The sequence below is a fragment of the Falco naumanni genome, chromosome 5 (genome assembly GCF_017639655.2).
Source record: "Falco naumanni isolate bFalNau1 chromosome 5, bFalNau1.pat, whole genome shotgun sequence".
Taxonomy (NCBI): domain Eukaryota; kingdom Metazoa; phylum Chordata; class Aves; order Falconiformes; family Falconidae; genus Falco; species Falco naumanni.
In genome coordinates, this window is record NC_054058.1 from 69,964,588 (window position 1) to 69,991,192 (window position 26,605).

The 26,605-nt window shown below is 43.6% G+C and overlaps 1 protein-coding gene across 3 annotated transcripts in view; it reads right to left on the reverse strand.

Moving 5' to 3' along the window:
• Nucleotides 1-7,840: 7,840 nt before the first annotated feature.
• Nucleotides 7,841-26,605, reverse strand: part of FAM107B (family with sequence similarity 107 member B) — a 62,610-nt gene continuing 43,845 nt past the window's right edge. For all 3 annotated transcript variants that reach the window (XM_040595504.1, XM_040595503.1, XM_040595500.1), the window contains 3 exons: nt 17,039-17,222; nt 13,051-13,204; nt 7,841-11,023 (listed from right to left, as the gene is read on the reverse strand). In XM_040595504.1, coding sequence (XP_040451438.1) covers nt 10,907-11,023; nt 13,051-13,204; nt 17,039-17,166 — 399 coding nt within the window. In that variant the 5' untranslated portion in view covers nt 17,167-17,222 and the 3' untranslated portion in view covers nt 7,841-10,906. The remainder of the gene's footprint in view (nt 11,024-13,050; nt 13,205-17,038; nt 17,223-26,605) is intronic.

Consider the following 26,605-nt stretch of genomic DNA (forward strand, 5'->3'; position numbering starts at 1 on the left):
GGATTTCTTCCATTTCACTGCTTATGTCAACTTGGGTCAAGGGATATCTTCTGTATAGCAGACCATGTCACTCCTTGGCCAGCTGCTCTTGTACCTGCCTCTGGGGCATCCCTATGCTGGGGAAGGCAGGCCAGCACAACTGGAGCTGGAGATTCAACTGGGAAGTATCAGGCTGGTTGACCAACAGGTGTGAGGACCAGAACATCTGGGCCTGCTTGCTGCTATCCAGATGGCACAGCCTGGACCTGCCATGGATTTCAGCTGAGCCTGCTTAGAGGCACAGAGCAGCTGAGGGTCTCCACTTATGGGAGCAAATCTCTGTCTTGCAAGAGAACCCATAGTACTTACCAGCTTCATCAAAGATATCCTCATTTCTTCCTTGAAGGATGGAAAACTCAGCACAAAGGGGCACTATCCCCTGTGGTTACAGGAAGAACATATGCTTCCTCCTGATGGAAGAGTGGCAGTAGCATCTCAAATTAATCAGGAGCCTTCTCCCAATTATCAAAACCAGCCTGTGTGAAAAGTCCATCTGTACACCGAGGCAAGAGCATTTTGCACTAAAAGTTGTTTTAAAAAAGAAAAGATCAGTAGCTTTTGGAATTTTGGAATAAGGGAGCTCTTGAAACCAGCAATCCAAGATGAACTGAAAGAACAGTTCTTTAATCCAAAGCTCCACATATAAGAAGTAAATTTATATTGTGGTTGAGGCCACAAAAACACCAAAAGTATCAGTAGCTGATATGTAGTTCCAGCTGCAGGCAAGGCTGCAAAAACAGTTCACTGCTACAAGGAGCAGAAATTGCCACGAATACTCTAGCTTGCTTTTTAAATTGCTGGTTTTGAAGTGATTTCACTTCAGTTAGTGAGGATGAGATACAAATGTCAGGGGCTGGAGACTTTAAAAATGCACACAAGAATACTTTTTGGGAACAAACTCTCAGCAGGTCTTTTTGGCCGTGTCTAGGCAAGGTGCTTGTTGTACCAACACAGCGCTGGAGGAGAGCAGCTCCTGAGGCCCACTAGCCCACCAGAGGAAAATACATGACGGTTTGTTTTGTGAAACCCACAAACTTCCCCTGACCTACAGCCTGGCATGGAAAATGCTACAGGTAAACCAACAGCTGGAATGTTTTGATATCCTGAGGTGATGATATGGCAGAGGACATAGAACCATAGAATCATTTTGGTTGGAAGAGTCCTTTAAGATCATCGAGTCCAACCTTTACCCCAGCACTGCCAAGCCCACCACTAACTCATGTCCCTGAGCACAATATCTACATGTCATTTAAACACCCCCAGGGTTGGTGACGCCACCCCCTCCCCGGGCAGCCTGTGCCAGGGCTCGGCCACCCTTTCCATGAAGGAATTTCCCCTCACACCCACCTAAACCTCCCCCGGCACAACGTGAGGCCGGTTCCCCGTGTCCTGGCGCTTGTTCCCTGGGAGCAGAGACCGACCCCCCCTGCCTACAGCCCCTGCCAGGCAGCTGTAGGGAGCCACCAGGTGCCCCTGAGCCCCCCCTCTGCAGGCTGACCCCCCCAGCTCCCCCCGCCGCCCCCCCCCAGCCCCTGCCCCAGCCCCTGCCCGGCTCTGGACACGCTCCAGCCCCTCTGCGTCCCCCCTGCCCTGAGGGGCCCGACCCTGAACACAGTACTTGAGATATGGTTCCTGATGTCCCAGCAGCCTGGCATTAGCTCAGGAGGCTGTCCTAGGTCTCCTTCAGCACGGTGGGTAGAAGCCCTCACGGCGGGACTCATCCTGGGAGCAGCAGCCTGCCAAAGGAAAGGCTGGAGCTGAGCCAGGATGAGGAGCTTGGTGCCGTGCCTTCCCTGCTGGAGGGGAACTCGCCATTTCCCACCTGCATCTTCCAGTCTGCCACTGTCAGCCCCAGAAAGGCTTGGAGAAAGGACTTTTAAATGGAGCTCATGATCCAGGGTGGAAAACTCATCAGGGATACCTGTTTGATGCTGGATTTTGCCAGGCCCTCAGGAGCTCCCGGAGGGTATGGCTGGTTATCATGCTCTCTGCAGGGACAGCAGGGTCTGCCCGAAGAACCCTATATCCAGCTTGCAGTAACAGCAGGGCTTCACCCAGCACCAGCAGATACTCCCTGGGCTGGACTCGAGGCTCAGACCATGGGGCAGAGACTCCCACTGACTCTGCTTTATAATTACGCTGCTGCACTGTGCTGGGCATGCCTTCCAGCTTTCAGACCCCGGATAAAACCCTGGATGTCTCTTTCTCACAATATTTCAAGCAATCCTGCCATTTACATCTATTCATAATTCAATCTGCATGGCATTTATGGGCCAAAACAATGGTGTTTTGCATGGGGCAGTAACTGTGATCCATGTCGTGTGTGTGAACCCGGCTGGGGGGCTGCAAGCAGTGGGAAGGAGGCACACGGGGGCTGCAGAGGGCTGGCAGCCCCCCGAAGGGAGCAATCTCCCCCTTGTAGGCAGATGGCAAAGACATGAGAAGGAGGCGAGTGTGTTGGCACTTAGGGAGGTGGTTTGGGTGCAGGCAGGGAAGTGTGGCAGGGTCTGGCCGATTTGGCCGGGCTGCTGCTCGTTGTTATAGCAACAGGAGTCGTCTGCTGTCAGCCCAGGGGATGGAGCCACCATGGGGAAGCGGAACATTTTCAGGAAGCACAGGAGGGTGTCTGAACGGGTGAAGAGAGGGACAAGGTCTGGAGACCAGCATGGAAACTACCGAGGGATGGGCAGGATGTGTGGGAGTAGAGGATTCTCCCCACTTGCATTCGGATGGTGGCCCATCGCCCCCTTCCCCGGGACAGACCCCTGGGGTCCCTCTCCTGCCAGAGAGGGGAAAGCCTGTCAGGTCAGGAAGGGCACAGCAATGCTCTCCACAGCAGCAGCAGGACAAACACTGCTGCTGGTAGTGTAGCCGGTGGGAAGGGGGCAGAGGGGAGGGAGCATGGAGGCGTTGTGCTCGCTGCGGAACCACAGTGGTACGTCAGTCCTCCACCACGACCCCCGAGTACAACAGTGGTTGTTCTTGCTGCTTAGGGTAAAGGCTGTCCCAGCCACCACCCTGGCACACCTGGGCTTATCACACCTCCAAAACCACCTGGTAACACCTTCCATCTCTGCAGTGATCAGCTGGTGCGAAACGGCTCTCGGGATTCCACGACAGCCATCAGAGACCTCTCCACGGCAAACCAGACTGAGCATTCCAACAAAAAAATGAGGCACCAAAACAACCTTTGTGAATCCAGCTCCTGAACTACTGAGGTCTTGAAACCCACTCAAAGCTTTTTAGCTTCTCAGCACAGTGGAACAGCTAATGACATTTGCATAATAAAAATCCCTAAATAATCTTGCATTTCGCCAAGGAAGCACCAGTTTACAACACAGCAAGCGGCAAGAGCTCAGCAGCGCTATACTTTCGGAGGAAAGCTTTGAAGGGGTAAGGAGGGGAAGCCTTTGCAGAGCTCCCCCGCAGGGTGAAATCCCGCAGCCCGCCAGAGCCCCCGCTCCGCAGCGCTTTGCCCAGGAGATGGCAGCAGCGTGTGCGAGTTCCGCGCGGGGCTGCATCCCACAGCACCCCCAGAGCATCCCCAGGACATCCCCACAGCACCCCCAGGGCATCCCCACAGCACCCCCAGAGCACCCCCAGAGCACCCCCAGGGCTGCCGGGACCCCCGCTGCAGCGTGAGGGCGGGGAGATCAGCAGCCTGCACGGTAAATCATTCAAAGAGGCTTTTTATCACTTTAAGTGGGACAATCTGACTTTGCTCAGGGCTTGCTTCTGTGTATTTTAAGGCTTCTTACTCATCACACAACAGACTTCTTCCATCCTCCCTCTCACCCCCATTGGGATGTTAACAGTCATGGCCCTTCTTTTTAAGAGGAGCTCTGAGATAAAAACCCCAACTTTGATGCAACTATACTGGTTGCTCATTTATGCTGTCAGACAGCCGCTCTGAATGTTTCTTCCTACCTGCTCCTGCCCCCAGCATACACGGTGTTTCTCGTTTCCACTCCCCACATGCCGAGGGCTTGGGCTGGGTTTCCCTTCACTCAGCACAGCAGCCTCAAACACCCATTTTAGGATCCATCCCAAGGATTCCTCGCTAATAAAATGCCTTTCATTACAAACCAGTCCTGGGAAATAATCCAAGAGCAGGGAGGCCTGAATAGGCAGCAAGAGCTTGGGGTGAAAGGAAACAATAAGAAAGGAATCAAAAGTACAATGAGGCTTCAAGGGCGGGGAAAAAGGCACACGGTACATTAGATGTGAACACAGGAACACACTGTGCCGTACGCAGGCTGTGCATCATCCTCAGCTTGCTGTTTAACCTTGGGTACGAGATGGAAATCTTCATCAGTCAGGGACCTGCCTTCCTGCTGTCTATTCCTCCTTTTTAACACCTCTTTGCTTTCCACCCCCAGCAGCAATCCCTGCTCTTCAGCAGCAGGATGGAGCGGGTCTGCCCGCAGAGGGGCCTCCTCAAGCTGTAGGTAGCTTGCAGCTCCCCTCCAATCCGGTTATCAGCATGATTTCCTAATACACAAGGAACAGACTTTGCAAGGAATAGACTTCTTGGTGCAGAACAGAAGCAACTCCCTTTCAATAAGGAAATGACAAAAAATGCAAGATCTGTGTTTTGAAGAGAATTTACTCCTTGGTATTTAATGAGTTAAATTTGATTTGTATTAGAAACGGGAGGAAAAAATTCCCTAACAGACCAGCAGCTGTGAAATATAGGGCCCACTGTGCTCAGCAAATTTCCAAAAGCCACTTTTTTGCGCTCAGCTCGTGCAGGTGGTACCCCAAAGCTGTACAGAGAATTCACCAAAGCCCTTAGCACAGAGGTAAAGCTAAAGACAAGTGCTGAATTTGTACATCAGGGAAAATTACTCCTTATGGTCCAGAACCACAGCGATGAAGGGCCTTCCAGGTTTGAGAGCACAGCTTTAAAGGGTCTCTCTTTCCCTGCTGCTACTGATTAAAGCAAACTCCCGATCAGCTTTTCATCAGAGAATCTTTTAGGCTTCATTTACCAACAGGGAGTTCAAAGACAGATATCCTATTGGACGCAACCCCTTTGTCAGGGAGACCATTTCGGCCGGGCAGGGCTGCCGTGCCCCGACCCCAGCGCAGGTGAGAGCCAGCGCTCCACAGGCAGCTCCCTTTGCCTTTCCACACGCCCTTCAGACGCACCCTGCTAAGTGGCTTCGGCCTGCTGGGCGCTCTTTAATCTCTGAGCACAATGAAGCGGACTTGGCATTTCAATTGCATTATGAAAGATTCGTTTCTGAACAGCTGAAAAGGGGGAAAGAAGTACGTTTCTTCTTCCCACCTAATCAGGCTGAAGGTTCCCTGTGCCAGCCTCAATCTGTGTTAAATTGCTCATGCCATCCAGCGGAGAGATTAGATTTGGGTACATAATAGAAGTTAATTCCAAAAACGATTACTCAGATAATTAAGTACTACAGCTGCAGTGGGGGATTCTGGCTACTGGAGCCCCCTCTCAGGTGCTTTATGTCCTCCTCCCTCCCTCACCAACCACTGTGGATATGCCCCCTCTCCTCCCGCCAGCACTTGGCCTCAGCAGGTCCCTTCTCCCCAGCCCCCGCAGAGGCCACGTGTCCCCCCAGCACCTCAGGGGCTCAGCTGAAGGCCCCACGGCACCAAGCGCCAGAGCCAGCAGGCACAGCGGAGAGATGGCTCATCAGCAGCTTAGGAACCACATAGAGATTAAGGACCAAATTTACTGAAGGTATCCAGGTGCCTCATCTTTCCTGGGGAGCAAAACTCCACGGAAAAGAATGGCTGGTTCAGAGATGGCATTTGAATTGCCCAGCTTCAGAGTCCTTGCAACATTGATGGCATTCCCTCCGAGTCAGGCGTTGCAGGATCCTTCACAGTCAAAGAAAGGATCGGAACTGTGCTCCAGAGGGACAATTTTTCTGCATTGATATAAATGAAAAGCAGATGATTATTAGCTCAAATGCACCTGTCTGAGGTTCAGCAAAGCGGACCCCCGCAGACCCAAAGAAGAAAAGTAGCCCCCATCTAACCTCGGAGAAGCAACACTGGCAGTGTGAGGGACCCAACACGGCCTTTACCCAGGTCTAAAGCAATGCCAAAAGGGCTGTGGAAGACAAGCACCGGCGTGGGAGTCAGGATGTCCGTGCTCCACTGCCACTGCCAAATAGTTCCTCTGGCCATGGTTTCCACCACCTCCATCAAGGAGAGTCATATTGACAAGAGCACCACAAACGTTTACTCTGACAGATGAAAGATTTCAAGCAGAACACGAACGGTTTGAAGTGGCAGGGTGAGAGGAGAGTTAACTTTTATTACCAGCCCTCCAGATCTCTTCAAGTATTCATGCTCTTCCTACTGTGATGACTTGAGAACCCAGCTTGCCCTCCTGTCCCTCACCCTAAAGATGTTAGTTCTGATACTATGGAAATGGCACCACTGCAGCTGTTCTGTCTCCAGTTGTCTCTCTCGGTTATTTTCTGAAGTGTAACTGGTCACCCGAAGTGCCATCAGCCATTTTTCATTACTAATACCATCCACGGACCCTGTAACAGCAGCTAAGGGACCTCAAGGTACTTCTTTCCACATAGCTATGGCATGACACAATCCATCTGCATATGGCCACAGGAGCACAAGCAAAGCCCCCAGCAGACCACTGCTTGCAAAGCCACATGACAAAATGTATTAGCTCAATGCAATCCAAAAAAGCATAGAAAAGGAAGATCATCTTTTCCACCGGGCACGCTACAAAAGCAGATCACGTGCCCTCACTCTTTTCTTTCTGGAGCTGGAGTGAAATATCAAAGGATAATTCAAAACACATTTGGACACACTTGAGGTAGAAGAGCACAGGGCAGTATCTCCAACAGGCCATAGAAACCCACTCCTTATTAACTCTGTTCTTTCCTACCTCCCCCACATTTGACAGCTCCTGGAGTGGGTCCAGTGCCATTGCATCAGCAGCACTGCCAGGACCCATTCCACATGCTGAGCCGTTTCTGAAGGAAAAAGCATTTCCTGACATCTGTTCTGAATTCACTGCCCTTCTCCTCCCCCGCTTGGTTTCAGCCCCACGCTCCTCTCCAGCTCCCCCTCCATCACCACCTGTCCCCGGCTGACTAGGGCTCACCAGTAAGAGCTGAGGATCTTCCTGGAGATCTGATGACCCACGCCTGTTCCAGCCCGGCTCCTCCTCCTGCTAATTCTCTTTGCCTCCTGTTGACACCAGATTTTGCTCTCAGCAATGGCACTGAGCTATCTGACCCTAACCCAGTGAATCACTTGTGCATGCACTTGCTTTCACATGTCCAAGTTTTTCCTACGAGAACCACACACTTGAGCACTGGCTAAATTAAATGGACTTTGCAGGACTGAACCCAGGACTAGGTTCATTACTCCTCACTTTCTTTCAGGACAGAATTGTTGCAATGCTAACAATTCCAAGGCTGAATTTTTCCTGGTGCACTTTGATGAAGTTAGCAGGATAGGGAATGATTTCCACAATTATTTGATTTCCATCACAACTTTTCCTTCATACTCTGCCTCACCTTGAACTAGCTGAACAGCTACATAATCTTTTCAAAATTTTTCTGCATCAAAAATAATTGAAAGATAATAAGACTATGAGACACAACAAGCTTTTTCTGCCAACTGATTTGCCAATAATTTTGCATATACAAACAAGGGATGCAGTTTTAAGGAAGTAAAAGTCATCATGACCTTGATACCTCCCCCTGCACTGCAGAATTTTAAATAACTTGGATATTTCAGCACAGTCCCTGAGGTTTTGTTTTTGGCAGGACATGACAGACACCATCGCAAATGCCAAGCATGTAGTAGATTTTATTAAGCATAACTTTGGTTCTAAGTGTTCCACCCTCATTTTCGTAATACCTTTCGTTAAAAACAATTATACAAGAGCAAATACAAAAAATATTAAATTATGAAAACAAATCCATTAAGGCTCCCTTTTTATATTTATATATATTTATATATGTACACTCAAACAAGTGCAGATATTAACAGAATGTTAAAGCCACAAAAATGCTAAAAAATTTACTACTATACTATCAAAAGCAAGAGTTTTAAAAAAGTACAAAGTGGTAAGTGAGCTATTTTCAAATCACTGAAGTATTTGCCAGATTGCTTCAAAACTCATATAGCTAAAGGGCAGATCAGGAATTGCTTACGCTCACTGGCAAGCAGTTTCTTACTTGCGTAGCCGCACAGGACACTTGTGGTGTGACTAGCTGACCACCCATTCAAGGGTTGCCCATTCTAGCCCAATCCTGACTTTAAAGACAAGCTTTTGCCTGTCCAATTGACAAGAAGGTGGCTGGGATTCCTAGACTAAAGGATCAGCAGGATTCAAAGATGTTCTAACACACACGTTGATGTTCTGTTCACACAGAGAATTAATTCCAACTGAAAACAAAAACCTACTTCACGCTGTATGTACAAGGGAGTTTTCTGGCCTCCTGTGTTTCAGAAAGAGAAACTCTACCCTGAATCACAAGCTAACATGGAGAGAAAGCAGAATGCCTTCAGCCTTGAGGCACCCAATCCAACACACTCACTGAAGCCAAAGAGAGGTCCTCATCCCCACCGACTCTGGTGCCATTTGGATTACACCAACTTCATTTCACTGCACATGCACGGTAGGATTGCCATGTTCACCAAGGGAAAATGGCTGAGAAGCAATGGTCTGCTCCAGCCAGAGAAGGGTTTCCCCACCAACTTCTAGATTCTTCCATACTGAGCAGAAGGTTAATTGTGAAGTGGAAACCAAGAGGCATGAAGTTTGGTAGGCTGAGAGCAGCTAAGATAAAACATGAGTGTGGCAGGGAAGGCTCATATATAGTGCTGTCTCAACAACATGAAACAAACCCAATCAGTGCAAGCGTTTGAATAATGTGCTGCCAGAAAGGAAGATCCCCTCCTTCCAGGAGAAGGGAAGGAAGAAGGGAAGAACCTGCAACAGCCAGGGCGTTCCTTTGTTGAGTAAATACATGGAAGAGTCTTACGTTTTGCCTTTGTCTTTTATATGTCCATAATCTGAATGGTCTGGTAGACCATCTTCACTTTCAATCTTCTAGACATGAGTCACACTGCAACTCTAAATCAATGGCAATACACTTATCACAATTCAATTTACTCTCAATCTGATTATGTCCTGATAAAAAATGCCTGGATCTTGACAAATTGAAGCCTGTATCTAGGAAACATTTCTAATTGTGAGCATTTTGTTCCAAGTGCTATGCTGAAATTCTATTTTAAATGTTCAATACTTACAGGAAAGGCAAAAGGAACTGAAAAACAAAGCAACAAACCCTCCACCACCTTTACAATACAAACACGCCACTCTTGATATTAATAAAAAATGTTCTCAAACAGTTATGTCCCATGTAATTATAAAGTAGAAATTATTTTGTTAGTATCCTAAGGCAAAGACTAGGATTAGATCCTCAGCTGATATGGGTGAACACAGCTTCAGTGAGAGCTATGACTGTGCCAATCAAGCAAGATAAGGATTTATCCCCAGATTCAGAAGATATCTGTACCCATTTGCACCAGGTAAGAATCCAGTTCTATAATCCTACATGATAATCTGTTCCCTCCTCCTCATTCCAGGCTTTTCTGGATAACTAGTAGTCATAAGCATGAAGGATCAGATTCTGCCATCCCTCTGCAAGCTGAGCAAAATGTTTTATTTAATGGCAAGTCACAGGGGCAACTTGTGGAAAGGCAGAAGGTGACGTAATTGGACCCTAAGACTCAGTGGTAACACACACCTTTCTTGAGGCCAAAGGAAGGATGGGATAAAATGAATTTCATTTTATGCCTCACTTTAGGGAAAAAAAATCCATTTCAGTAGATTCCAATGATCAGTTTGGTCTGGCTTAAACACTGCTCTGTTGCAGGAAGTGCAACAAGTTCCTGCAAGCAAAGAGAGGGAACTGATGGCAGATCAGATTCGTGATTTCAGTTCCAGCAAATGAGTTTAAACACTACCATGTAATGTATTAACACTGTACTTAATTAACATCATGTCCTTGGCGGAGAAAGGCCACAACAGCAAAGTAAGCAGGATCTCAAAACACAAAAAGTAGAAGTCAGGTCATTTTGTACCGAGAGGTAAATTCACATGTAGCACTGCACAGGCTTGTACAAAAGGGTGTAAGTTTAGAGACAGAGATAAATTAGCCTCTGGATTCTCCCTGGTGAGAGGTTAATCAGATTCCTGCTCTTTCACAGCCCAAATTCTACATGCCAAACAGGGAGAAATGGGCTTTAAGGCTGCTTAACTTTTCACTGCTGGTGAATTTTAAGCATTCTCATCTTGCCCACACCTGCCTATCCCAGCGGGGATGGGCAGCAGTGATCAACATACCTTGTATCTTCCCAGATTTCATAAAAAATCCAATTAAACACAAATTATTGTGGGATCTACACAGGCTGTAGGTCTAGATGGAGGAAATCTACCTGCACAGCAAAGCTTCGTAAGATATCACAGGAAGATTTTTGTTCTGTTTTAAAGCAAAATACAATCTGTGTATCTCCACTAAACTAGGATCACAAGAGATAAAGCAGTGCAATACTGAAGGAGTTTCTCTAGTATCCCTGGTTCAAATCTCTGAGTAAGCACGTCAGACTGGTCCATGACACCGAACTGACAGACTCCTTATCCACTGATCTCAGGACTGCATTTGGCAAGTCGATCTGTTTATGGTACTGTCTTTTTTAATCCACACATCCCAGGAATTAAAAATCTCATCTTCAGTAAGTGTCAGCTGGATGCTGTTATTTTCCCCTCTTGGGGGGCAAATCTGAGACAACCTGCAAAAGCCTCTCTCTGCAGGAAAGCTGGAAGTCTTAGCAGGCGCTGGCTCTAGGAGTCTGGCGCTTCTGTGGCTTCCTGGACCGTCCTCCTCAAGTTGCCCTTGACTTTGACAAACTCAGGCGCATTTTCCTGCTCTTCCTGTATCTTCTGTTGCTCCAGTTCCAGCTTAAAAAGGATTCACATGTAAAAAATAAATAAATAAATAATATATATATAAAAAAACCAGATCATCGAAATACAAGACAAACACCTAAAGGTTTCAATAACTGGCCATGCAAAACTCTTTAAACTGTTTCCTTTCTTTCTCTCACGGAAAAGATAAAGCTGCATTTCTTTGGAAGCATCTGTTCTCATGAACGATCAACCTTTTCAAATCCTTGGCTCTGGTTCATTCCAGATGTCCACTTTTGCCAGATGGACAAAAACTCTGCAACCCCGGCATGAGAACAAGATGAAGCATTTTTTAAGAGATTCTTGATCTTCATCGAAAAAACAATAATAATTCCCTCCTCTGGCTTTTACAACAGGACAAAGACAAATCCGCCTTGTGGGTGAACACATGCAAACAGCCACTACTGGGCATGCTGGTAGAATTTATTGCTGAGTATCTAGGTATGTTTTTCTCTACCTAACTTGAACCATTTTTGGTGTATCTGTTTTGTCTACCACAAAAAGCAATTAAAAAAATTAAAATCCTCCTTAGCCCTTAGTTGTTCATTTCTGAGAGCCTATTCACTAACATTTTTAACCCAGTTGGAGCTGCTGCCCATGCAGGCACGCAATTACCATGTGATGTTAGACACTCTGCATTATGAGGCAAGGCTATACAGTGTCCATACAGAACATGGCTTACACATCGCACAGAATACGGATTGCTTAGCAATCCTCAGTGAAGGTAGATAAGTCAGCAGAAAGGAAGAAACAACCCTTTAGAAAACTAACAAAAGCTCCTGAAAGGAGCTGGTTTTTTTAATAGACCAAGGCCTCCCTGATTAATGGGGACAACATACTGCTCACTTAAATAATCTCTCCTTTGTCTCTGTCCCCCCGCTGGCAAGGGACGTGCCTTGTTGCCATAAATCATGACAATGCTCCTCTATGAGTCGTGTTGTCAATTAATGCCATTCTTATGATGTTTTCAAAGTCACAACATTGTTTGCAATGGGCAGTCTTTTCCTCTTATAACAGAATTTTTTATTCTACATACGTCCTTGGATGGCTCAGTTTCAAACCAAATCTTCCCACAATCCAAACCATTTGAAGCTGGGCTCTTAAGATCAGAAAGGAAAAGTGACAGGATGATACACTTAAAAATACAATAGCTTACTCCCTCAAAAAATATTTCTAAGCCAAATTAAAAAAAAACACAAAAGCTAAAACAGAATCCCCAAAGCCTAACTAATGATTGAATCACACTTCATTTTCAATAAAGTAATTATTTGGCTTAATTGATTTCCATTCAGAAAAACAGGAGTTACCTTTTAAAGCATTTATTTAAAAATAAATGTAATGCTTGATGCACAGTGACTTGTTTTGATGAGGTGTTTCACTGTAGAGATACTTCCTCACAGGTACAGGAAGTGTGTTAAGAGGCACTGACACGTTTGGTTGGCCCTGCGCCTAGCAGTAAGGTTCACCACAATGAACTTCAGTTCCACATCATCCTCGTACTCGGGGCCTGAGGACCTTTTCCTTCATTTGAAAATTTCAATGGGCTCACACATTTTAAAGTTATGAAAGATCTTTTTAAAGTCATCTAATTTCTTACATAACCCAGGAGAAAGAATCAATTGATTATTTTTTTTTTTATTCATTAAGTATCTACAAGTTTTGACTCACTATAACCTAACAGCTATTCTTAGTGGATCATCTCTTAATAGTTAAGACTACAAAAGTTGACTAATTCATCACAGTTTCCATGGTTAAACACGTTTAGTGCTCCACACACATTCCTGTCATCTGGTGCAGGATTCATTTGGCCAAAGGCAGGCACTATACGCAGTTCCTATAGACTAAGCGACAACAAATAGGTAACTGTCAAGTGTGGTTTGACTCATCCTAAAAAAGATATCTGCATTTGATCAGAGGAACTGTGCCACAATTCAGCTGCTGCTTCTTTCCTGTCTGCAAAGGGAGCCTCGGGTGAATAGCTCAGATGTAGATGTGCAAAGGTAGTGTTATCCCCACCTCACCTGCTCCAGTTTCTGCTGCCGTTTCAGTAGCTCTATTTCCAGATCCGATTTCTTCTTTTGTGCTTCCTCTTCTTTTTGTTGTTTAATAACTTGATCTCGTTTCCTTTTCTCCATCACCTTCTGTAGCTCAGGTTTGTTTTGAGGTGCAAGACCCCTTCAAATTAAATGGGGGGGGGGACACACAAGGGGGAGCAGGACAGGGAAGAAAGAGATCAGTTTTAATTAGCAGAAATTGACACAGAATTGTAGACAGATTTTCTAAAATCAAGTAGTTGCCTATTTAGATACATTGGAACAGAAATAATTCATTACAAGGAAAAAAAATGCAGACATTTGCCTGGTTTGTAAGCCAAAACCTAAACTAGAATTTAAGCTCTATTATTACTGAGGATAATAAACCTCCCTTTAATGTGCATGCTCGTATTTCTCCTGTATAATTCACTGTTTTGACTTCCACCTTTACTCTTCCCTCTATTCTCTCAATTCCAGAAGAGCGGATTTAAAAAAACATCACAAACCAAGACTCTAGCAGAGCTAGAAACAAATTTTGGACAAAGACTCTTCCCTTGCTGGCCGGTAACTTGGACAGATTGTGTTCAAACACTCCTATGCAGGGTATTATGCCCATAGAAGCTTGCATGGACAGACCTAAAAGTGGTCTCTTTCTGGATTTTGTCACACTCCTGGAAATCATGCGTTCTTGTCCTTCCTTGAGAATATGAGAGCTTTTCCCATGCCTGGCTGCAAAACTATTTCCAGTGAGAGGTCCCAGGCATCACTCAAAATCACAAAGAGGCTAAGACAACAAAAATCAGGAATAAAAAAGTTGCAGTCACCTTGGAATCCAGGCAAAGGGAGGATTCTCCCTCTCACAAGACTTTAGGCGTTACACCAACAGAATGTTTCGAGTCTGTTCAGCACAAACTGCTTTCCAAGCCAACCACTCTAAAATGAGAAAGCTTACTCTCTGGGAAGATGCATGGCTCTATACAGGCGCACACACACAGATACACACTCACTCCTACTTAGTTTTGTGACTTCAGCTATTTCTTTTATCTCTGTTATGCTATGATGTTTTCAAAATTTGTTGTAAGATTCAAAGCTCTCCCTGTTATTCAGATATTAGCATCACTTAAGTCAGAGCAGGAAGATCTGAAATTTGCCTTTGTTAGTGTCACCTTCCCTGGGAAGACTACTACATGAAAACATCCGGCACTAAGTTTAACATCAGCTGTTTTTTTATTTCAACTTTAAGAAATTCAATAATCTGAATAAGCTTTCAGAAAGCCTATCTTTACCCTCCCCTACTTGCTACCTATCTGATTGCCTACTTCTTCCGTAATACGCATATCTGATAGCATGTCCAATAATACATTAAAATGCCATTTTACGGTGACATCTATGAATGACTCCATGTATTATGCAACACACTATCCCTGTACATACCCTGACAGCAAAATCAAATATTTAGCAACGCCAAATGCCGTTCCCTATTTCTCATAATAGATCTCATGGCCTGAATGCCACAGAAGCTACAAGACTGTGTTCGTATTTTATGTTTCATGTTATTTTAATTACATTTTAACACATAAAGATTAAGTGAGGCACAGAAAAGCTGGAGTGATTTTTTTATTACTACTACCACTACTGGATCTAATGAAGAGGGGCTGGTAGTCAGACCTGTAACAGAACCACTGTAATGTCAATCCTATTTCCACTCTCATATGCAAAAAGGAAAAGCAACAAACAGACAGCTGCTGGATTAACTGGAAGTCTTGTATCACCTCTTAGTGATTGTTCTTGTTAAATAAAAAAAATCCTAAAGCTTTGATCTAGAGTAAGCAAAGCATGCTATAACACAAGTTAGAGCTGATAGGGTTAAAACCTCTGGAAGGGACAGGATTAATACCCTGTAGAGCTGAGGTTTACCCCTAAATAAGTAAAAATGGTTTAAGGTAAGTGACCAGTGCCTTGAGGTACCACTACCTGGATCTTTGTTTGCCCAAAACAACTACCATTTCTCCAAGTAAACAACTACATCAGTGTAAGAACCTACAGATGCTGCTCACAGTAGGCATGGACAGGGATTGAACCAGCACTGGCTAACACCTTCTAAGATCCAGAAATGGCTGTTCAGAGCTGACTGGTCAAAAAGTGAAGCTGTTGGTGCCTACACTAAGTCTTCACAATAAAATAAGGTGTGTGTTAAGCTGACTTCTATAAGAGCAGTCCTCCATACACATGACAGTTTTCCATAACAAAATAGAACACAAGCCTAATATTTACATTACTGAAAAGCCTTATATCAGAGCTAGCAAAGTGACACAAAGCACAGAAAAATAACCCTCTTCTCAAAAATACCAGTTTTTCTGCTGGTAAAAACTCTCCAAGTATTTCATTTCTGCACCAATAAATAAGGATTTAAAATTTACAGCTGCAGCTAATCAAAATCACTGGAAGAGAAGAGTGGGTACCGAGGGCTGCAGAACTCCTCTGTGTAACAGGATATTCTACTAGAAGAAAAGAACATACTATTTAAAAGTTCTTTATGCTTTCATAAACTTAAAAGAAAAAAAAAAAAAAAGCCTTAATTTACTGCAGCCTCCACATCCTTTAGAATAAGATCCTAAGTTGGGAAACTTCATCTATCTTTCTTTTAATGACTATACACTTCCTCTGACTTTGATGTTTAATCCCATTAACGAAAAATAGGACAAACACCTATTTAGGCCAGTTTCTTCCAATTCAGTTGGCATTCTGTAAAACATTTCTACTTCTTCACTAAAGAAATGCTGTATTGTGCATGCAATTCATTTAGCATTAAGTACCTAAGCCTAGCATTTGTGAGGATTTTGCTATCACACATAAAAAAGACCCCCTCCCCCCTCAAAATACTACCCTGCCAGGGTGGGGGTGGGAAGGGTGGGAAAAGAGAGGAACTTTCATAATGTGACTCCTCCTGCCAAACAGACAAATCCAGTTGTGCTGGAGTAGTCAGAGCAATAGTTTCCTCCTCTCCTTTATCAAGGTCCTTGGTCTCAGAAAGTCTGAATGGCTGCTACCAGCAACTTTATTCTCAAATGCACTCTGAAATACTGCTCTTCCTCTTGTGTTTTGTGGATGCCCACATCTTTGTCTTTGGGAAGTCGATTTTGGGTGGCTTCAACACACCAAATCACTAATTTATATCACAGTTACTGTCTGTTTAAAGGGAGAAGCATTCACAGGCTTGGTGGCTCTTTTTCCACTGTGTGATCTGGCGGTTATTTTCTTAACATGATCTCTAAATGAGTCCTCCCTTGCTGAAGAGATTTTATAACAGAACTTCAGCTATTTCTGGGCCAACTGCTTGTATCTCTGAAGTTCATGATACAAAGTTCAGGTTATTTACATCTTTAAAAGCAATATATAGAGTAACAGCTGTGCATCCCGTCCCAGAATGGAGGAAGCAGCATTTGCATAACATACAAAGACACACTTGTGCAGCAGCAGAGCAGACATCAGACTATCACACTGTATTGCAAAAAAGATCAAGTGAGTAAAGAACTGTTTCACACGAAATAAAATATATGATTTCTTTGATTTAAAAGTGTCTCATAAACTCAGTGCACTGGCAACGGTGAAAACCCACTGATTTTATGGTCCTGCTGGTAATAGTAAAAATTTTTCAAATACTTGATAAAGTTCAGAGTTCAAGACAAACTACAGTGTCAGGTAACCAATATGAAATGTGACAAGGGAGAACTGAACTGAACTTTGCGAGTATTCACAAAAACAAAATGAGAAGCCTTTTTCAGGAAGTTTTTGCAGAGCAACTGAAATTCAAATAGAAATAAATGCCACAGTTAAGCATCAGTCTTTTCATCTACAAGCTCTGAATCAACACAAAGTATCTACAGGGTTTTGGATAAAATGTCATTTTGATGAAACTAAAACTCAAGCTGTGTGTTTGGGGTGGGAGGGTGGCACAAGCGATTTTTAGACTTACCTTTTCTGATTCATAAGCAGCTCTCTATGGAGATCTTGATGATTCCGGGATGACTTCACAGGATTAATTAATTTCTGAGGTCTAATTAATTCAGGATTGTCATCATCTATGTAGTCTGGTTCAGCCATAATCTTTCTTGGAATAGGATATGGATCTTTGGGTTCAGTGTCTTTGTTCACAGTATCTGTAAAACAGTCCGAAAACTGCCATAAATCTACATTGAAAGACCTGTTAAATATGTATTAAAACATAAAGGCAGCATATTACATTGGTAACAGTTATGCTTTTCCTAGATTAATTTTGTCTGTAGCAAACAAAGGCTCGCAGAGCAAACAGACATAGCATCTTTTTAAATAGAGGGCAATTTCACAACAACATCATCTCCAACTGTCTTCACCTATGGACTTGGAGACACAGATTCCCCTGTTTTAAGAACAACTAGACAAATAATTTAGGTTAAGTGCATGAAGAACCCTACTGATTTTAATGAGCTTACTCAGATGAAGCATTTTTTAGATCAGCAATACTGAGACCCTAAAGATATTTTAAATACTGACTATATTAAATAGGATGAAAGTGCACCAAACCCACACCGATTTCTCATTTTCTGCCATCAGTATCATGTCAGCTATGGGGAAAATGCCTTCTGTGGATAAGCCCTGTACGGTACCAAGCAAAAGCTTCCATGTGGAAATCGCCAGATCTGCAGCTGCTGGGATGAGGGTCAGATTTCTGAGCGGAAAGGTAGAGGAGAAACACTTGGGTATGGTTGTTTCTTAAACTCCTTGTTTCACCCAGTGAAAATGCACAGAAATCTTTGTATCATCTGGAAATGTGGCGTTTTCCTATCCTGCTATAGAAAACTAACCTATACACCAAATGACAACACTTTTAATCAACAGCTGACAAGTAAACTATAGTTTTCAACTAATTTATATGTGACTATTCATACCCCTTTCCATTAAAAAGCCTCAGTCACAAAGAGTTCAGCATCCAAAACAAAGCACATTCAGAGCAATTCTGCCTCCATTCGCTGTTGTGAAAACCTGCACACAGAATCTGCAATTATCAATTTGATGAAACACTGGCCCCTCAAACAGACGCCCCCCCAAAAAAATCTCACAGCATGTGGGTTTACACAGACAAATCAATGAGACGTGAAAGAAAAAGCGAGAGACTTCCATGAGCCTGACTGGCAGAACAGCTGAATGCTGCACACTGTATAGTACAGGGCTACGAGACAGAGAATCACTGGGATTTGCCATGTATTTTCCAGTAAAAGCTGAATATGTGCTTTAATTTAGATCCCATTGTTACCAGCTCTTCCCTCCCTCTCTTACTCCACAGGCTGTAAAACCTGTCTAAATTCAGTCTCAGTTTAATCCCTAAACTATTTTCTTTCATTAGGAATCTCACATTGTTGCTCAGATCTGATTCAAAATCTGCTTGATATAGTGGAGATTTCCATTAATCCTTCAGTACATTAATACTGCACAGTACCACCACTGCCGTGACTGGGCTGCATGTGCGCTTACAGAGGAAGCAGCCAAATAACAGGACAAAGTTTTCCGCAGATGCAGGGAAGCCACTCTGGATTTGAATGTGTCCAACGAACCCAGAATGGCCCTTTCAGCTTCTTTGTTTGAATGATGTGAATGTTGCTTTACTGGTGCTGCACCTCACACACCAAGTTTCTATGGAGCAAATCTGATGAGAAACAGATTACCAGTGTGAGCTGCTCTCAGGGCGGCCCCTGCAATAGTTTTTCAAGGCAAGTTTATATGTACTGGTTTTGAACCCTGTGGGGGTGCTAGTTATCACAAGGACCTCTGAAACTAATATAAAAATTGCCACAGTTCAAAACAGTGTAAGTATATTGCTGTACATGACATAAACCTCTTACTGACACTGACTGTGCAATAAAAATACTTCTCCCATCGCCCCTTCAGAGTCCTCCTTGCTTCAATCAAGCAACCAGCTATCACCACAGGTGCCAAATATACAGCATCATTGGAAAATTGAGGTCAGAAGAAACTTGGAAGATTTCTAATCCAACCTCCAGCTGAGAGCAGAAACAGCTACGAGATCAGACCGGGTTGCTCAGGACTTTACCAGTAAGGTCCTGAAGTCCTCCAAGCTTGCACAGCCTCTGTGGGCAACCCCGCTCACCTACCTTTGTGGTGAAGTTTTTCCTTACACCCATATGAATCTCTTGTTTCAACTCATGCCCATTGCCCCTCACCCTCCAGCCATGCACCACCGTGAAAAGCCTGGCTCCATCCTCTTGCCCAGGCACAGTGGGCTGCAGTTAGGTCCCCCCAACCCTGCCTCTGCCCTGGGCTGAGCCAGCTCCAGTCCCTCAGCTTCTGCCACAGCGCCTGTGCCCTGGCCCCCTGCCCATCTCCGTGGCCCTTTGCTGAACTCGTATCTCAAATCCCTCACTGTTTAATTGCATCCACATAAAAAACCTCCAAACCCTCAAAATCCTGAACCACTGCATACTTCTCAACACATACCACACAGCAACACGCCATTAATAAAAAGTGCGTGGAAGTCTATTCTCTTTACCATAGACAATGAATAAACTAGCTACAGTTCTTTATTTTTAAATAAGGACACAACGATTCATACTTCCTCAGTGTTCACATCAGGCTTATCACAACTAAAACAACTCATATGTTACACATCCAACCTCCACCCAAAATAAGCCTGCTCTGTAAATACTTGGTTTTCTCTAGTCCTTTATCAGTTCCATCACATTGATGGGACGGCAAGTCTTCTAGAAGGCATTTATCATTGACAGCTCCCTGTTAAAGTAAATCCAAAAATAACCTGCTGGTTCGTCAAGACATTTTCTATTTGCTTAGGTGAAGATGAAAAACACAGAATTACCCTACAACTGCCATAAACAATGTACTATTCTTTTAGCACAAGCTCCTGAAAAACAATTTGACTCAATGATTTCTCAGAAAGCTTGATGTAATATTTTGCAGCACACTGATTTGCTTTTAGCAAGCCCTTAAAATGAAGTCTATTTATTTTTCTTTCTTCTGTCCCATCTCTATTTTTAGAAACACGTATTTATAAAACTCAGAGGTCAGGAATCGTGGTTTCCTAATGTAACATGAACTCTACTAGCAGCAAACTTGAATAAATAAAACTCCCTTGGGAACTGAAGACGCTTTCCACGTGTGATTAAGCTGCAAATGATTCCAGCTAGGATTTCCAAACAGAGCCAGGGAAACAGGGCACCCAGTTCCCACTCAGCGAATCCTCTCACACTCTTTGCAAACCTCAGTCTGGCCAGTGGCCACCAACCCAGTCCTGCAGAGTCACAGTGTAATACTACATGCAAGCAATACAATTAAGATAGTGTGATTTCTACCTGTACCCTTTCAAAGCAAACATTTACAAAAGCACGGGGAAGTTTTGCATAAAAAGGAAACTAAGGCAAAAAGGATTCACCACATCAACGGCAGACGGGAACAGAGCAGGCAGTGTAGCCCCAGAGTTTCCTTCTGAGATGCAGGCTCACACCAATAAACCAGTCAAGCTTAATAACAGAATCCCTTAAAAGTCCTTAAACAAAGTTTAATCAATGTTCAAGCAATAACAATTAAAAAAATATTAATTCCACGAGTCTCTAGTGCTCATCACCATAAAAGTCACAACCCATAAAGCTGCTTTCAGATCATCACTAGGTGCAACAGTGGGACATGAATAATCCAAATAATCACTTAGCAGGAATATGCTGCCTTAAGAGCATCCAAGAGTCTTCTTTTAACCATCTGCTCCTACATGATCAATTCAGAATACACAATCTATTTCTGTGTTTCCCCATTACCTTTCTCCAAAACAAAGGAAAGAGATTTGGATTCAGAGGATGTTTTAGCTGAGCTTGGCTCAAGTTTAATACAGCCGCTGATTTGGCAGGTGCTTCCCCAGTGCATTTGCTGAATTAGCTGTTGCTGCACAAGCAGCACAAAAGCATTTATCTACCGTATCTCGTCCTGCCTGAGTAAGACCTTGTCCATGGCTTCTTATGTACACGTGGATTTTCACCAAGAAAGAATAAATTGGGGATCCTGCATGGAAGAGGAATTTTAACTCCTCAAACAGAACTGCAAAGCAATTTCAATATCCCACTAGACAAAGAAAATGCCTCTGTATAAAAATAACTTCAAGTATTCCCCCAGACAGAAGTTTAATGTTTTCAGATACAAGGATGCTCTTAGAGCAATCATGAAGTACCAAGCCAGTACCCATCTTGGAGAGCCAAGACCAAGTGGTCACATACTTGCAATTCTTTGATTTATTTTCCTTAGAGTGCAACTAAATTCAGGGAGAATGGAAGAGACCCTTCGAGTAGATCATTCTGAATAGATACAACTAAAGTGAGGCATGCCAGAAGCGTGCAAGTTACATTTGGGGGAACATATCCAAGAGACATGTTTGCTTCCAATGTTACTTACGTCTTATTCTATCTATAGAAGGGTTTTTTTCAGCAAAAGTCCCTTAATGGTAGTAACACTGGAAACACACACACAGAGAGCTACAGCCAGCCACTAGTGTTTTTAACAGATTCAAAGTAGATCTCCTTAACACCACCAGGTTACGGATTCAGCAGCTGCCAGAGCTTTTTCTACAACAGGGCTCCCATGGCATCAGCGAGAGGGGGAAGTTCATGCCAGAAAAACCCTCGTGTTTATATATAGCATTTAGCGAACTGCATTTATTTTCTATCTGGTATTCCTCATACCAGAAATCACTCTCTACATATGGAATCTGAATGTAAAAATTCCTGTGAGGCATCATATATTTATATTGTTGTACATATATATGGCATTTTCACCTTTCAAATTATTCCTGCAGTAATTTCCAGCTGTGAAAGCAGAGGTAGAGTTGAGGCCCCTTAAAAAGCAGACAAATAAATGCCTAAAAATACCGATGAATGTCAAAATAATAGACTAGTCCAGGATCCAAATGCTACATTAAGGCTAGATTCACATTATGTCCTTTTTGCCTTAATAAATTTTTGAATTAATGTCTTCCACAGAAGCATGAGCTCCAACACTGAATGCTTCCTGGAGAAGATTTTATTTGCAAAAAAGCTTCAACATCTGTTCTGAGCTTTGTTGTAAACCATCAAATGCTATTTTTTAAGACTTACATTTTTAGCTCTTTAAACTACCACATAGACTTGTGGTTTGTTACAAGTAACCCAAAGGCATTCTTGCAGAAGAAATACGGTTTTACTCTCCCGCTTCTGATTTTGAGAGGAATTGGAATAAAAATTCTTCAGCCTGTCTCTGCTCAGATGTTCATGACCAGCACCACCTTGCATCGGCCAGCTCGGGTGGAAAGCAAAAGAGCTACTTAAATGCAGTGTGCTTTCCAGGCACCATCTCAGCACTGCCTGCACATGAAGGCTCACCACTGCTATCATTTTTATCTACATGCTCTCAGTGCACTGAGGCACTTGACTAGAGAGATTAACTTGATTAATCCTTGATTACAGATATCATTAATAACTTCCCACAGTTTACCCTTTAATTCAAAGTAAGAGCTGCTGAAAACTGAATACAAAACTCTTTCCAGCCAAGATGCTCAAGCCAGCCACCATCCAAGGAGTCTGGCTCTTATTCACACATCCTTCAGGGCTGAAAGGGCTGATGGGGTTTGGATCATGGCAAAACACAGCCTATCTGCAGAAGAGGGAAGGACCAGAGAAGTCCTTGTGGCTGCAATTCCTCTCAGCCCCTCACGCTTTGTTCAAAAAGGTTGCACTTCCCAGCTACAAGAGTTTTGCTTCTAGATCAGAAGAATGTCTTCACCTACCTCAAACATGTTTAGGGCAGCATGTACCTACTGTGCTATAGGGATCAGTCATCAAATATCACCCTGATACCAGATTACTTACTACACTACTACTCTTCAAACAAAATGAAGACTTTTACAGCCTTTGGCAAGCATCTGGCTTTCATTTATGGCTCCAGCCTTGCAGGTTTTTTCATCCCTGTGTACCCCAGCTCATGCACATAAAAGAGAAGAGCATCTTAAGAACCACCACAAGCTTCTGAAGGCCCATCTCGTTGCTTCCTGTCGTGCACATCAAAATCTTCAGATCCCAGCAGACAAAATTAAGTAGGAAGACTGAAAAAGTTCTGTCCATACTATGCCAGGACAGTTTAACTCACAGCACCTGCCTTACACTGGGTATCATCAGTTAATGGCTTCACTAGTTCCATGGCTGCCAACAAGACTGACAGACCATGTAGACTTCTCTCAGGAACCACTCACTTATCAGGGCAATCCAAAGCAATCTCAGTGACGTCAAGGATATGGAAAGATGCAGAGCTTGCTGGCTACCAAAGCTGTTCCTATGGTCACTTCAGAGGATATTAAAATGAACCAAACTGCTGCAAATCTCAAGGAAATCCAGTTAATGCTCATTGTCTTCCCTTAAGTACTGCTAAGAGTGTAATGTCAACAAAGCACAAATAAAACATGCAGTAGATGAGAAAACAGGAGAAAGAGGGTCATTTTAAAGATGTTTGCATTGGCACTGACACCTAAAGGGAGACAGAGTGCAAAATTTGGGGCAGTGCTCCACACTGTTACAGTTCTAGCAAATGCGAAGAGCTGCTTATGGCTCTCGTTCAACCTAGCCACCACCAGGCAGTCTCTGTTCCTGTGCTTTGAAGTTCAGTCAAGTCTTGGGTGCTAAGGGAAGAGCCTAGATCCCCCCCAGAGGCTGAAGGCTAAAGAGCAATGCTGGTAAGGACAGTCTACTTGGAAAAGAGATGCAGAAAGACACAAATGGCTGTAAGAATAGCCTCACCTTCCATTAAAATCACCAGGCCCACTGAACAGGAATTTGTATTAATCCAAAAGAAATGTCCCTCAGGCTGCAAGATCTGTGATGAAGCTCTCTGCCACCAGCTCTGAAACCAGCTGGAAGTACCAGCTCTAAATAGTTGCATTTCTTTTTTCTTTGCTCACTTAAAATTCTGAAGAGGTATCAATGCTGTTTAGAGGTAGAAGATGAGAGAAAGCAAGTGCCTCTCCCCTCCTATTGCAACAGGAGGTCTCCAAGCAAGGCGGGCTGTAAGGGCACTGGGAGAGGAGATGGAGACCTTCGTTCATCACCCGAGGCAGATACTAGATCCCCTTTTTGCCAGACACGGGCAAAACACGGATATAGACTTTCCCTGCAAGAAACTACTTAGCTTCTAATTTTTAATACAGGCAGTGGGAAAGACAGAAAGGCACAGGATGAAGACTAGTGCACTGTGAACAGTGCCCATCTTCCCTAAATCCCAGTCTGTCCTTAATGCACTGTAACACCACGGTTCCATCTGAGACCAACAGCAAATAAAGCAGACTATGCATCTTACATCACTTCTCTTCCCAAGAAGTCCTGCATGTTTATTAAGGCCTTTATATTCTCCATATTCATTTTGCTCAGGTTCCTGTGATTACTGAAATCCCTAGACAGAGTTGTGGATGCGGAAAGCCATTCTGATGGCAATACGACCCAGTGTTTTGGACACCTCTCATCAAAAAGACCCTTAGTAACTATATTGCTTTCTTCCTGCAAAACAGCAGCATGTCGTGCACGTGACCTCCCCTCCATCTCATCTAATGCCATTTGTTTTAAAGGAATAAATCACGACTAGCAAAGGCATGCAACTGAATATGCATCTGGCTTTCACCAACACACCATGCAGGCAATTATTACACCACAGTAAACATGACTTTCAGGAGAAGATCACTGAAATTATGCCTCTTTGGAAATGTACTCCACAGCACAGTTTGCAACTAGATTAATCCCAGAGGGTAACTAGCCATTTATTTACACATGGGTCAACAATGATCCATATGTGATTCTGAAATTATGCACTACTGGAAGAGATTTTAAGATGAGAAAAGCAAATAAGATCAAGTTATACTCCCTGCAGCTACAGTGCACCACCATCAGTGTTCTAGACCAGTCAGTTTGGACCACTAAATTAAAAATCAGGGCAGGTTTGGTGTAATCAAATTCAACTACATTAAAATATGGTGGGTGTTACGAAAACTGAGCCTTGGTTCAAAATCACAAGTCCAAAGAGTCAGAGGACAGTTTCTTCAGGGCTTCACTGTTGCAAATGTTAAGACCTATCAAACAGTGTCACCCAGTGGTAAAGGACTTCATGCAGACAGGAACAGAGCAGAGAAAGACAGGGGGGAGAAGGGGGAAGACTGACCAAAATCCATGTTTATATACAAAACCACTAAACTTAAAAGCAAACAGACTAAATCCCACACCACATTTTAGCAGAAAATCTTACCTATAAGTTATTCCATTTCTGAAAACATCAGCATTAGAGGACAGTGATTCTTCAAATTTAAAGTTTTAACACTGAAGAGGTATTTCTGAGGGAGAGGGGGGAAATCCAGAGCAGCCAGCAGCTTTATTGATTGAGAGAGTGGAAAAATGTCAAACATCTGACTTGAGATGCTTAAAAGGAGACTGGTGAATCCTGAATGCTCTTAAAATACAGTCTACAAGACTTCAGCAAGATTCTTCCAGGGAAAAGAGAAACACGGAGGTGGTGGTTGTTTCTGCACTTGTTCTGCATTTTCTTCACAAGATCTAACAAGCAAAACAAGTGAGTAACGTGTGTCCCAGTGAGGCCAAGCAACATCCAGGAACAAAAGAGTGTAGCTCATACTCCTGAAACAGAAATCCTGTTCTAGATGCTATGATGATGACAGATGACAATGATGGAGCATCCTAGCAAATATTCAACCAGGCAGAATCTATGCCAGATTTACGCCAAAAAGTTATAAAATGACCTTTGATAGATGTGACAAAATTTTGGGCCAAGAGAAGAGGCAAGTTACTTGGCAACCATGTAAATATGATTGGCACAGCAAACAGTTTTCTTGTTTATAAATAAAATAGGAAGTTAAGAAGCAAATGGAAGAGCAGTATCTATGAGCTGGAGAACATGCCTATTGAGCTATTTCTAAGAGCTCTGTTCATCTGAGTTTTAAAAAGTGAAGATTAAGACCAAACTGATTATCCTATAAGCAACAAGTCTGACAATGAACTTAGAAATTTCAGCTACTGGAGACTGAGGCTAGAAAACAAGTTCCTAAAATAAGATATACGCTTTTAAATTGAGGGGAGTAAAACACTAGATTTAGTAAAAGATTTGTATTCCATTGCACAGAGAGACCAAATCACAGGATTATAATTATTCCTTCTTGTTTTACAAATGTATAAATCTATGAATGCAATTAGTAAGTGTTTGCAAGAGGGTCAGAAGATGAAAATCCCTGCATTAATCAGGTTGTTATGCATTCAGTGGCTACAGCAGCAAAAATGAGACCAAGCGAGCTAAGCATTTCACATGCTGCCTAAGTTACACCAGCACTGTAAACCCCCGAGTCTTGTCAGTCAGTGAGCAGTGGGGCTGGTGAACCTCCAGATTTTGTTTCATGCCACATGCTGTTCCTTAGGGCACACCAGCATCCTGCCCAGCATCCTGCCTGGAGTTACAACACAGCACGATCTGC